Source organism: Mirounga leonina, unplaced genomic scaffold (genome assembly GCF_011800145.1).
Source record: "Mirounga leonina isolate KUSES-001 unplaced genomic scaffold, KU_Mleo_1.0 Mir_97, whole genome shotgun sequence".
NCBI lineage: Eukaryota > Metazoa > Chordata > Mammalia > Carnivora > Phocidae > Mirounga > Mirounga leonina.
The window spans coordinates 7,245,070-7,259,042 of NW_023270889.1; the positions used below are offsets into that span (position 1 = coordinate 7,245,070).

Genomic DNA, 13,973 nt, shown 5'->3' on the forward strand with positions numbered 1-13,973 from the left:
CTGCGTCCCAGGTTTTGATTCCGGACAGCTGTTGCCAAAGGGCACCTCCCGAGTGGGAAATGGGAGTGCCGCGTCGTTGAAAGCCGCACAGCAGCCGCAGACGTAATGCGTCATTCCACCAACATTTGCAACAGGAGGTGATAGACCTTGTTTTGAAGATGTTAGGCTGGGGCGCCTGGGTGGCTCAGATGGTTAAGCGTCTGCCTTCGGCTCAGGTCATGATCCCAGGGTCCTGGGATCGAGTCCCGCATTGGGCTCCCTGCTCCTTGGGAGCCTGCTTCTCCCTCTGCCTCTCTCTCTCTCTGTCTCTCATGAATAAATAAATAAAATCTTTAAAAAAAAAAAAAGAAGAAGATGTTAGGCTGGGCAGCCTCTTTCCAGGAGCTTCTGAATCCACCATGTGGCTTAAGAGCTTTCTTCTTCATGAAGGATATTTTTAACCTGTAACACCAACTGGGCCTGGTGTTTGGGAGGATGGTAGTTTTTGGATAACTTTCTCGATTTCTTCCATTGTTACTGGTCCGTTAGGTCCTTTCTTCTGCAGTCGATTTTGATACTGGATTTCCTGAAATATCCAGGCTCCGTGACAGTCTTGCCACAGAAAGAAAAATCAAATAGGCAATGGCAGCCATCTTTCTGCTAGATCATGCCACCACAGTGCCCAGGCCAGTGAGCGAGCCGCGCTGACTGTGACCAACACCCAACACCCCCCCCCAAGTGCATTTTAAAATATTATCTACTTTACAGAAATTCATTTTGAATACAAATGTAGAAACACCTTAATAGAGTTTATTGCCTCGAGTTGTTGTCTCACTAACTGATCAGTTTTATGTTTTGTCTTGAAAGATGGACCCTGTATTGTCAACATCAGTTCCAGTGTACTCGTTGAGACTGGATAAAGAATATGAAGTGCGTGTGAGATCCAGACAACGAAATTCTGAAAAATATGGCGAGTTCAGTGAGGTGCTCTATGTGGCACTTCCTCAAATGAGCCCATTTGCATGTGAAGAAGGTAAAAGATTTAAAATGGCAGCCAACATGGCTTTTGTTAATAGAGTAATACATTGCCTCCATTGTCAGGGTGTTGTTCAGATCATGATCCATTAGCATCAAATGTCAGGGTGAGAGACCTCAAGGTCACTCTTTTTAACAGATATTATTCATTACAAAAGTAGAAGGAGAACTTAGTCTGTGATGATTCAATTCAGGAGATGTCCGGGGGTAGATGTAAGTTAGAGAGGGGAAGATGCATTAAGGTATCAATGGGGGCTCTCTCTGGATATCAGAATTTCAGATGATTTTTTCCTTTATACATTTCTATATTTCTAAAGATTTCTATAATGAGTTTGTTTTGCATTTATAGTCAGAAAAAAAATGCTTTTCAAATGCATAGTGAAGAAATACTGGATCCATATGGATGGATGGATATGTAACATCTAAGAGAAAGCCTAATATTGTGTCCGCGTAGGTAGTCAATGGCAGCTGCTTATTGGCTTTAGAAAGGTTAGATATGGCTTTTATCTGGAGACAGGCTTAATAAGTAGCATGCTAGTCACGTGCAGAATGACATGGAGTATTTGAAGATCCTATATAAGAAAAATACAAAGATAATTCAAGTTCAAAGAAATGAGATCTATGAATTCAGAATAAAAGAATTCAGAGACAGAAATAAAGAAGTCTGCTTAACAATGAACAGTAAATATATAAAATTATCACTCCCACACGGGTATTAGCTGTGGTGCTTCTACAGTGAAGCACAGAAAGTTTACAGGGCTATGTATGAGGAGCTGAGGCTTGCTGATGAAACAGTCACAAGCTATGGAGAAATTAAATTTCTCTTTCTGCATTGATGATGCTACAGATAGAACCCATGATACTAGAGAGTGCTTAAATGAAAATGCCTGTAGCACCGTTTTTTCTAAGCTCTAGTTAACAGGCTTGTTCTTTTAAACAATATTTGATACAATGAAATTCTGATTTAAAAGGTACATTTGCAGGGTGCCTGGGTGGCTCAGTCGGTTAAGCGTCTGTCTTTGGCTCAGGTCGTAATCTCAGGGTCCTGGGATCAAGCGCCTCATTGGGCCTCCTGCTCAGGAGAGTCTGCTTCTCCTTCTCCCTCTGCCCCTCCCCCTGCTTGTGCTCTCTCTCTCTCTCTCTCTCTCAAATAAAATCTTTTAAAAATACTAATAAAATAAAAAGTAAAAAAATAAAATTACATTTGCCACACACCCTTGAAGCTGATTGTGATGCCATTTAATTCAATTAAGCATAGATCTTTTAACTGGTTCTTCCTTCCATGTTTAAAAAAAAAATGAAGTTCTAGCTTTGTTATGTTCCTGAATATGGTATTGATATAAACTTACAGGTATCACAAGATACAAAATGGCATTCTCTCCTCCACTAATTCTTTGTAATAGCCATCATATCTCCCTTGGGGATTTTAATAACTGAATAAGAAAATAAATATAACAAAGGAATATTACAACGTAAAATCCTACTTTTAATAAAGCAACATTCAAGTAAATTCCACCTGTCTTTTCATGTAAAACAGATAACCCTGATGAAGAGGTGGAGTAAAGGGAACCCTCCTGCACTCTTGGTGGGAAGGTAAATTCGAGCAGCCACTCGGGAAAGCAGTATGGAGTCTTAAGAATAGAGTATTAAAACATGGAGTGTTGGGGCGCCTGGGTGGCTCAGTCGTTAAGCGTCTGCCTTCGGCTCAGGTCATGATCCCAGGGTCTGGGATCGAGCCCCGCATCGGGCTCCCTGCTTGGCGGGAAGCCTGCTTCTCCCTCTCCCACTCCCCCTGCTTGTGTTCCCTCTCTTGCTGTCTCTCTCTGTCAAATAAATAAATAAAATCTTAAAAAAAAAAAAATGGAGTGTTAAAAATAGAAATGCCATACAATCCAGTAACTCCAATGAGTTAAAAATAGAAATACCATAGAATCCAGTAACTCTACTATTGGGTATTTACCCAATGAAAACACCAATTTGGGGGTGCCTGGGTGGCTCAGTTGGTGAAATGTCTGCCTTCAGCTCAGGTCATGATCTCGGGGTCCTGGGATGGAGCCCTGCATCCAGGTCCTTGATCAGCAGGGAGTCTACCTCTCCCTCTCCCTCTGCCCTTCCCCACCTCTCTCTCTCTGTTTCAAATAAATAAATAAAATCTTAAAAAAAAAAAAAATGGGTGCCTGGGTGGCTCAGTTGGTTAAGCAACTGTCTTCAGCTCAGGTCATGATCCCAGAGTCCTGGGATCGAGTCCCGCAGCAGGGAGCCCGGTTCTCTCTCTGACCCCACCCCCTCTTGTGGTCTCTCTCTCAAATAAATAAAATCTTTAAAAAAAGAAAAAGAAAACCCCAATTTTATCCATTCACCTACTGATGGACATTTAGGCTGCTTCTATATCTTGGCTGTTATAAATAATACTGCAATGAGCATGGGAGATAGATAGATAGATCACATCTTCTTTATCCATTATGGAATATTAGCCATAATAAGGATGAAATCTCACATTCACAACAACATAGATGAAGCTAGAGGGTATTATGCTAAGTGAAATAAGTAACACAGAGAAAGACAAATACCCTATGATTTCATTTATATGTGTAATCTAAAAAACCAAAATAAATGAACAACAAAGCAAAACAGAAACAGACTCATAAATACAGAAAACAAACTGATGGTTGCCAGAAGGGAGGACATGTGAGAGGACAGGTGAAATAGATGAAGGGAATTAAGAGGTACAGACTTCCAGTTACAAAATAAATAAGTCACAGGGATGAAAATTACAGCATAGGGAATGTAGACAATGATATCATAATAACGTTGCATGGTGACAGGTGGTAACTACAGTTATCATGGTGAGCACTGGATAATGTATAAAATTGTTGAATCCCTATGTTGTACACTTGAAACTAATAGAACACTGTTCATCAACTATATTTCAGTTAAAAAGTGGAGAACACTGGGAACTTACTGCAGACAGCTGGTAGGCACTTGGTCTTAAGAAATGAAATTGAAGTTTTATGAACAGATTGCCCCAATTCTGCTACCAAGTAGAAGATAGGAGTCCCAGTAGTGATCTATTTCTATCAAAGGATATTTTGTAAGCTGTAAAATATATGTCTGCATGTCTAAGAAGTTTCAGTCATGATTCAAAAATAGAACTCTGCCCCCATCCTTTTGATGGATCCTTAGTCTGGAGGATAAAAAATTATTACCATACGTAAGATAGATAGATGATAGATAGATGATAGATAGATAGATAGATAGATAGATAGATAGATAGATAGATAGATAGAGAGGGAGGGAGGGAGGGAAGGGAGGGAGGGAGGGAGGGAGGGAGGAAGGAAGGAAGGAAAGAAGAGTGGAGGGGAGGGGAAGGGAAAGGAGAGAAGGGGATATGAGGAGAGGAGGAAGGGAAGGGAATGGAAAGGGAGGGAAAGAGGGAGGGAAGGAAGGACCAAGTGGACATCATTTGGGTAAAGTAGTAAATTGACAAACAGCATTTTTTTCTAGAGCTGAATCTCTAATGATACATCCTGAACACATAAGGTGCTTAAAACAGTTGTTGTGGACTTTTTATATAAACATGGATTGTGCTTAAACTGTTTGCTTTTTCTTCATTTTGGTTTTTTTTTCACATGTGAAAAAATTTGAAGAAGTGGACAGAAACGTTCATGAAACAGAAAATATTCCTACATCATTACATTCTGTTATCAAGAGAAATCACTGACTTTACTAGATGAATACAAATTAAGAAATATTTTTTATGTGAAAAAAAGAAAGTGAAATGTAAACGTCAGCTATTCCTAATTCTATGAGTGAGATAATATTCTTGTGTGTTTCAGATTTCCAGTTTCCATGGTTCCTAATTATTATCTTTGGAATATTTGGGCTAACGATGATATTATTTTTATTCATATTTTCTAAACAGCAAAGGTAGGTGTGAAAAAGTCTATTTAGATGTTTTTGCCAGGGTTCAGATTTTCAAATGTGTTTCCACTTGTTATTTGATATTTCCTTTGCAAATCATGAGTGAAAATTTTAATTAATGCAGTAAAATGTTATCACTAGTTATACATTTACCACTTTGTTGTGTTCATCATAGAGAATTCCTGGGTGTCTGTTCTATCTGGGAAGTTGTATAGGACATTAGGAGGCTGAGGCTAGTGGCCACACACCTTGTGATCGGCACAAAACTGTCATCTCAGAGCTGCCCCTTGATCTCTTCTAAGTCCTAAAGGAACTGGCCCATTCATTCTAGGACAACGAGATGGCACTGAACCTTTAGCTAAGTTGGACACAGTTCTAATAGACAAGCAAATGTAAGTGGCAAACGAAAGCCACCTAGATAATTCAATCTAATAAAACCATTTTAGACTTCATAGGATGGTGTTTTCAAGTAAATCTGGGTTTTATTGAAATTATTAAATTTTATTTAAATTATTACAAATAACCCACATTTGTAAACACAGCTAAAATTCTAAGTTTAAAGAGATTCTCTTCTGTATTCTTTTGGTGTCCCAAGACTCAGGTCCCAGTTATTCTGCCACTGCTGTTTGATCTTGTTTGAGTCCCTTAACCTCTCTGGGCTGCATGTTCTCATGGGTAATAAAAGCATGTTGGAGTATATGACCTTAAATTTCCCTGAGCTGTATGAGTTATCACTCTATTTTTCTTCCTGAAGGAAATTCCACACAGACTACAGGAAATTGTAATACAAAATATAGGAAAAGTTACCGGTACCAACTGCAAATTTTTTATATTTAGAGTATTTTTCAAGTCCCATGGGTTCATCCTGCCCCTTCTCCTAGAACAAGGGTGACTAACACTCCCAGTTTGCCTGGAACTTTCCTGGTTTGAGCACTGAAAGTCCTGTGTCCTGGAAAACTCCTCAGTTCCAGACAAACCAAGATGGTGGGTCACCCTACCTAGAATTGTAGACACTTTCTTCAGCTGAAGCCAAGAGGCATCTGCAAATCAAAACAGGATCTATGTGAATACATTGCAAAAGCTTTTTAATTAGAGTTGCATCTCCAGTTCTGTAATGTAAACCAATGGGAAAGCAAAATTCATTCTGCAGAATTTCATTTTGCATCTAGCTGCTTATTTTATTTTATTTTAAAGATTTTATTTATTTATTTATTTATTTGACAGAGAGAGAGAGCACAAGCAGGGGGAAGGGCAGGCAGAGGGAGAGGGAGAAGCAGGCTCCCTGATGAGAAGGGAGCCCGACTCGGGGCTCAATCCCAGGACCCTGGGATCATGACCTGAGCAGAAGGCCGTTGCTTAACCAACTGAGCCACCCAGGCGCCCCTGCATCCAGCTTTTTAGCAACAATCTTTTATAAGCACAAGTATTATAAGGCAAGAAAATACAGTTTCAGTTGTTCGGGGTAAAAATAGTAAACACATTTATAGACTCTTAAGTAATTTATGTATTTAAGTAATGCCAACAACAGAGGAGCCAAATTGTTGATTAATTTGAATGTATTGATCTGTACAGTTGATGGGCTAATTTACATGTAACCACAGTAGATAGACCCACTATGTATATAAAGTAATTCACTCTTAACATTAGCTGTCAATTTTGAGTCATTGTGAAGGCCAGGTAAATTTGCTACGTTGTTTAATTATATTAGCTAACAATATTTCAAAGAAAAAATAATTCACTCAACAAAAAGGATTTTAAAGAAAATATCTTAACCTGTGTATAAAAGAGTGTTCCCTAAGGATAATGAAGTTCTTAACTTTGACGCTTAGTCAGAATTACTGAGTTGTAAAATTGTTCTGAAATCTTTATTGTACTCTCAAATTTCCTGTACTAAATTAAGTTCTTTGTAGAAAAGAATTAGTTTTGTTCTTCCATTTGCCAATAAAAACCCTTGTCATGGTCTCAGTTTCCATGTTCCAGTGAGAGTAGGAAATGGGAGAAAATAGTTGTCAGCAGGTGTGGAAAGAACACGAAGTTCTAATCATTAAAATGATCCTCCAAAGAACAAGATACTTACGTCAGCCTTCCCCAGAACGTTAGGGCTCGAAAGGGCTTCAGGTCCTGCCTGTTGTTTGAAGTGTTGAGTATGTGCCACTTTTCCCTTTCCAGATCATTAAGAATCAGCTGTAGCAAGATTTATAATGTAATTTGGATTTGAATAAAATGATAGCGGAGTCACAGAGTTTCGTGCCAGGTTATCCGTATTCTATTTTCAGTCATTGCCACCATACGACATCCCAGCCTTTGAGCTGTCACTAACCAGGAAAGAAAGAACTGGCTCGGCCTAAAACAGAAGTGGCAAACTGGCCACCCAAAAGCCAGACTCAGCCTGCTAGATCCTAATGTGTCATAAATTTATGTTATATGGACTTGCTACAAAATGTTTACACGCTAGGGAATTTCCACACAAAAATCCAGATTTCCAGGGGGATCTTTACCAACTGAGAGATCTAGTGAAACTCAGTTGCATGGCAACCTGTGCTGAAACAGAGGACCAACCATTCCATTCGGGATGACTTTGCAACAGGCCTGCTTCATTCATTTGTGTGACCCGCTTGGGCCCTGAAGGCTGCGGGGCCCATCACCCTGGCAGGAAGCCCACCGTAACGCCCAGATACCTAGCATGTGCCTAAATGCATCATCCTCTGCAAAAGCAAGAGGCACACATAACAAAGTCAAGCATCAGACGTTCGGGAATCTTTGCTTCCTGTCATTACAATTGTGTTGCATTTTTCTATGTTTTTGACATTTAAAATATTCATTTAGAATAACACAGCAGGATGACAGAGGGCAAAGGGCCTGGGGTTTGGAGTTAGGTTCTTTGGATTTGAGCCCAGCTGTGCCAAAAATTAGTGTGTGATTTGAATACATTCCTTAAATCTCTAAACCTTTCCGCCGATAATGTTACCTGCCTCCCTACTAGTTATAAGAATTAAGTGTGTGGTGTATGGTTGACAAACTTGTTATATTAAAGGGCCAGAGAGTAAATTTTTAGGCTTCTGGGGCCATGCAGTCTCGGTCACAGCTCCTCAGCTCTGCCACCATGGCTTGAAAGCAGTCGTAACAATGTGTAAACTAATGAGTAGGACTATGTTCCAAGAAAACTTTGTTTACAAAAACAGAGAGCAGACCAGATTTGGCCTTCAGGCCATCTTTTGCCAGCCCACAGGTTAATGCAAAATATATCTTATGGAGTCTGGGTTATCAGAGGCATTCAAAAAAATGGTAGCAGTTATCATTAATAATTTGTGTTTTTCCTATATCTTCTATTCATTGGTACAAATTTGTTTTAACACTTGCCCCACTAAGTAAACTTAGTGGAGAGCTACTTACAGCAATTTAAAAAACAGAATTTGGCTTATTCCTTGGTTAGGTAAAAAGGCAGATAGAAATATTCAGAGAATGGGTTCCCTATTGAATAGACTAGACTGTCTATTCACATTAAGTGGAATATCAGCTAATGTCCCGAAAGCCAGTTTATCATCGCTGCCCGACAGTGGCATCTCTGAGTGGTAGGGTTTTTTAAAAACAATCAATGAGTTGACTGGAATAGCTAATCTCTGAGCTTTTTTCCAGAGCTACAATGTTAATTTTAAGACATAAATTCTAGTTAGACTATTAACGAACTAGGTAAGTGAAGTATTCAGATTTATTCAAGAAGTGTTTATTGAATACCCTACGTGCCAGGAATTGTTCCAAGTACTAGGGATATGATAAAGTGCAAGACAGGCAGAATAGACATTGAAATGAATTATGGTCAAAAAATAATTTAAAGGGGCGCCTGGGTGCCTCAGTTGGTTAAGCGTCTGCCTTCGGCTCAGGTCATGATCCCAGGGTCCTGGGATCAAACCCCACAGCAGGCTCTCTGCTCAGCAGGGAGTCTGTTTCTCCCTCTCCCTCTGCTTGCCACTCCCCCCCTGCTTGTGTTCTCTCTCTCTGTGTCAAATAAATAAATAAAATCTTTAAAAAATAATAATTTAAATATTTAGAACAGAAATTTTAAGTGCATCATAGATGCACTTAGTTCTAATTTAGTCTTTCCCAAATGTAATGAACCCTGCAATGACAACTGGTTTATGAGGTCATCTTAGATAATTTTATAATTAACATGAGCCATACGGTGCAAACTTAGCTCAGTTCATCCTTTTTTGAGGGTGCAAATAATTTTGACTTCATGTGAATTGGCTTTTCTTTCTTTCTTTCTTATTCTTTCTTTCTTTCTTTCTTTCTTTCTTTCTTTCTTTCTTTCTTTCTTTCTTTTTTCTTTCTTTCTCTTCTCTGCAAATTACTGACGAGATGTACATTAAAATTACCATTCTTATAGACGAAATGGAAATTGGCCTTAGATGGAATCAAATTTCTCATTCCCAAATACTAATGCTGGCTTTCAATAAAGACGTAAGGGAAAAAAGATTTTAGGAAACCATGTTTTATTTAAATTGACTTCACGTGAGGGCTTTTTTTTTGTTGATTTTTGGTTTTTTTTCTTCTATAGTTTTTCCTTATCATTTACTATTTAATATTTTCTTTCTCATACTCCACATATATGGAGCACCAGAATATTTGGAATAAGTAATAGTGCCACCAATATTTTATTCCTATCTTTTGAAATAAGAGAATGTATAATTTTGCAGATATGTCAAACCAAAATTTCATTTGTTTTCAAGGATTAAGATGCTGATTCTTCCCCCAGTTCCAGTTCCAAAGATTAAAGGAATTGATCCAGATCTCCTCAAGGTACTTAATAAATTATCTACATGATGGATAACACTAATCAAATGCTACCTAAAGACCTTTGTCTTCTGTTGAGAGCTTTTGCAAGCTATATGTATCATGTTCCATTTTTTAACCCCTCTGGAGAAAAATGTTTCAAAATAACGTATCTTAAAATTAGGAGAATGTCTTGTATATTTAAAAGTTCTATACTAATGTGTTTTTTATTATATGGTTTTGTTACTATTGATCTTATTGTAACCACAATTTTAGTCTCTGAGTGTTGTCAAATCCTTTAATCATTGTGAGTTTCTTTTCATAGATTTCATTTTCTTTCTGCTTTCTAGGAAGGAAAATTAGAAGAGGTGAACACAATCTTAGCCATTCATGACAACTATAAACCTGAATTCTACAACGATGACTCTTGGGTTGAATTCATTGAATTGGATATTGATGACACAGATGAAAAGACTGAAGGATCAGACACAGACAGACTTCTCAGCAACGACCATGAGAAATCACTTAACATCCTTGGGGCAAAGGATGATGACTCTGGACGTACCAGCTGTTATGAGCCTGACATTCTGGAGACTGATTTCAATGCCAGTGATGTGTGTGATGGTACGTCAGAGGTTCCTCAGCCACAGAGGTTAAAAGGGGAAGTAGATCTCTTGTGCCTTGACCAGAAGAATCAAAATAACTTACCTTCCACTGATACTGCCCCTACCACTCAGCAGCCCAGTGTTATCCTGGCAAAGGAAAACAAACCAAGACCACTTGTGATTAGTGGAACTGAGTCAACTCATCAAGCTGCCCATCCTCAGCTGAGCAACCCGAGTTCACTGGCAAACATCGACTTTTATGCCCAGGTAAGCGACATCACTCCAGCCGGGAGTGTGGTCCTTTCCCCAGGCCAAAAGAATAAGGCAGGGATATCCCCGTGTGACAGGCCTCCGGAAGTGGTCTCACTCTGCCAAGCAAACTTCATCATGGACAGCGCCTACTTCTGCGAGGCCGATGCCAAAAAGTGCATCACTGTGGCCCCTCACGCCGAGGTTGAATCGCGTGTAGAGCCAAGCTTTAACCAGGAAGACATGTACATCACCACAGAAAGCCTTACCACTACCGCTGGCCGGTCTGGGACCGCAGAGCGGGCTCCGAGCTCGGGGATCCCCGTCCCGGACTACACCTCCATTCACATCGTTCAGTCTCCACGGGGCCTCGTGCTCAATGCGACTGCCTTGCCCTTGCCCGACAAAGAGTTTCTCTCATCATGTGGCTACGTGAGCACAGACCAACTGAACAAAATCATGCCGTAGCCTTGCTTGGATTTCCCACAAGCTACGTATTTAATGGTGAAGAGTTGGCTAGGGCCTGAGTGCTTAAACCAAAACGATGTTTAAACCTTTCTGGGGGCGATGAGGGGGTGGATTCTAAATGCCTTTTCCTGAATTGTTGAAACAGAATATTAAAAAAAAAAAGAAGAAGGAGGCCTAAGCAGATAGATATTCCTATTGTGAATTGTAAATATTTTAAAGAATTGTCTCAAAGACTGTTTAGTGGCACTGATTGTCTTGTTAATGTGGGTGTTAATTTTGTGATACTAAGCATTGAATGGCTGTTTTTAATGTATAGTAAATCATGCTTTTTGAAAAAGCGAAAAATCAGGTGGCTTTTGCAGTTCAGGAAAATGGAATGCAAATCAGAGCACAGGCTATTTTTTTTTTTTTAAATAATTGGGAACTAAAATTATAGGTAGGAAGGCAAAAAATAGTTTGGATATGTAAAACATTTATTTTGACATAAAATTTATAAAGATATTTTTAATAATTTACACTTCAAGCACGGCTATTTTGTATCACACTACACGCTGTGTACTGTAGTTCATGCAGACCCGTCTAAAGAATGTAGCGACTACAGTCTAAAGCTGGTTTGCTGCTTGGTCAGTATACCTAAAGAAAAACAAATAAGCAGGTTAGTTTTTTACCAGGCCCTTTTTATACCTCCCCAAACTCCTTAAACAGTTCTAAAATGATTGTAGTTACCTGCATTACTGGAACACGCTCATCTTATTTAAAATTTTTTTTTCAAATATTTGTTAATTGAAAAAAACTTTCAGATGGATGCACAGGTCAACTTGTCGTGAACCGAAACAGTCAGACAAAAAACTCTTTCTTACCTGAATTTTGGTTCATGTCAGAGAGCTCCACAGTAGGAGAGGTGGAAAGGATAGCCAGGCCCGGTGGGCAGGCTGCTTGGGTGCTCCTGTTGTATGGGGAGGGAGTTTTTAGTGCGGACATGATGATCATGAGAGGTAGACCCCAGAAGCTCTGCAGTAGCATCTCTTCAGACATGACTTGATTTTATTACATGGTTACCGAAGAAGGGAATAAAGTACAAGAAGCATTTGGTAAGTTGAAGTAGGTCGAAGCGAAGTTCAACCAGATCATGGAATGAAAAGTTCAAGAAATAGGTTTTTGTTTCCCAGCCGATAGCCAGACATATACCCACTCGTCCTGGTAACAAGAAACAGAAGGAACAAGATTTTAAATCCCCACAGAGAAGTCAAATTTTTCTTAAACCCATAGCGGAAACTTTCTTCCTCACCAAACCCTTTCTCGGGTTTATTTAAAGTAGCAAACGAAGAAGTCTCCTCATTTTTTATTTCCCCTCTGAGTGGCTTGGCCTCAAAGCGGGTAGTCAGAAGGAAGAGAAGGGGCCTGAAATGATGTATAAATTATTGTTCAATCCCTTAGTAACCTCAGCACCATTCTTAGGAGCGTTGGGATTGCTCCCCAAAAGGTTTGTCAAAGGAGAAGAATCTCATCTCACTGAAGAATGCTTCTCACTTTAAGTATTTTTTTTTTTTTACATTTAATGAAACTTTAAAGTTAGCTGTAACTTAAATAGTATTTGCCATTTAGCTCAGACCTTTTTAGGAAACAGGCTTAATGGTTGGTAATTTTAAATTCCCTCTTTCTTGCAGGAAGGACAGTGAAAAGCTAGAACTGGGTGTTCCAAGTTCAACATGTTACTTTGTAATAAGTGTTTAATAGGTTTTCTGCTACCTTGCTGCTATGGTTTTCTCTAAGAGCTACATAATTTAGTTTCATATGCAATTTCATCAATGTAGAACCTAATTCAACTTAAAACTGTGTGCTTGGGAAAACTATCTTACTATTTCACAATAGGCTGACAACAATTTCTATAGCCAAAAATAGCTAAATACCTCAATCAGTCTCAGAATGTCATTTTGGTACTTTGCTGGCCACACAAGCCATTATTCACTAGTATGACTAGTTGTGTCCTGCAGTTTATATTTAACTTTCCTTATGTCTGTGGATTTTTTTCCTTAAAAGTTTAATAAATTTATTTTCTTGGATTCGTCGTGGCATGCTTCTGCTGTCAAGCACCCACATGAAAGGCGCCCTCAACCAGACCACAGACCCTTCAGTTCTCACTGGAAGGGGGGCTCGGCACGATTGGCTTCAGCACATTGGCAGGGGATGTGGAGATTTTTGCGATGTGCTGGCAGCTCCCTACCTCTCTTTTCTGAGGCAACAGGAGCCCAGCTCAAAAATATTATTCTGGCTTGCCTGGACTGTGCCTTCTCCTCAGGCTGCAACACCCCACGGGCGGAGGCTCTTAGAGCCATGTTGTGGATGTGTCGTGGCTTGCGTGACATGGGGGAGCGGGGGCCATGAGGAGGAAAACACATTACCTAAATCGAGCGTTGTCTTTTTTTTTTTTTTTAATTTTTTCTTAAAGATTTTATTTATTTGCGAGAGAGAGAATGAGAGACAGAGAGCATGAGAGGGAGGAGGGTCAGAGGGAGAAGCAGACTCCCTGCCGAGCAGGGAGCCCGATGCGGGACTCGATCCCGGGACTCCAGGATCATGACCTGAGCCGAAGGCAGTCGCTTAACCAACTGAGCCACCCAGGCGCCCTCTAGAATGATTTTATTTTTCTTATTTATTTTTTATTTTTTTTAAAGATTTTATTTATTTATTCATGAGAGAGAGAGGCAGAGGGAGAAGCAGACTCCCTGTCGAGCAGGGAGCCCGATGCGGGACTCGATCCAGGGACTCCAGGATCATGACCTGAGCCGAAGGCAGTCGCTTAACCGACTGAGCCACCCAGGCGCCCTCGAGCGTTGTCTTTAAGCGACATTTCCAGCTGGAGCATGTTGCCTGGGAGGAGGGAAAGCAGCTCCTCCCGTACCGTGCACACATGGGCACCAGTCGGTCTGTCAGACTAGCTACTTG

The 13,973-nt window shown here is 39.9% G+C and overlaps 1 protein-coding gene and 1 pseudogene across 3 annotated transcripts in view; one reads left to right on the top strand and one right to left on the bottom strand.

The window, feature by feature from the left end:
- The window catches only part of LOC118006504, a 1,494-nt pseudogene extending 739 nt beyond the window's left edge, over window positions 1–755 (bottom strand).
- Window positions 1–13,090, top strand: part of LOC118006541 (growth hormone receptor) — a 257,625-nt gene extending 244,535 nt beyond the window's left edge. For all 3 annotated transcript variants that reach the window (XM_034999247.1, XM_034999245.1, XM_034999246.1), the window contains exons 7-10: window positions 847–1,012; window positions 4,851–4,941; window positions 9,663–9,732; window positions 10,056–13,090. In XM_034999247.1, the coding sequence (XP_034855138.1) occupies window positions 847–1,012; window positions 4,851–4,941; window positions 9,663–9,732; window positions 10,056–11,027 (1,299 nt within the window). In that variant the 3' untranslated portion in view covers window positions 11,028–13,090. The remainder of the gene's footprint in view (window positions 1–846; window positions 1,013–4,850; window positions 4,942–9,662; window positions 9,733–10,055) is intronic.
- Window positions 13,091–13,973: the final 883 nt, after the last annotated feature.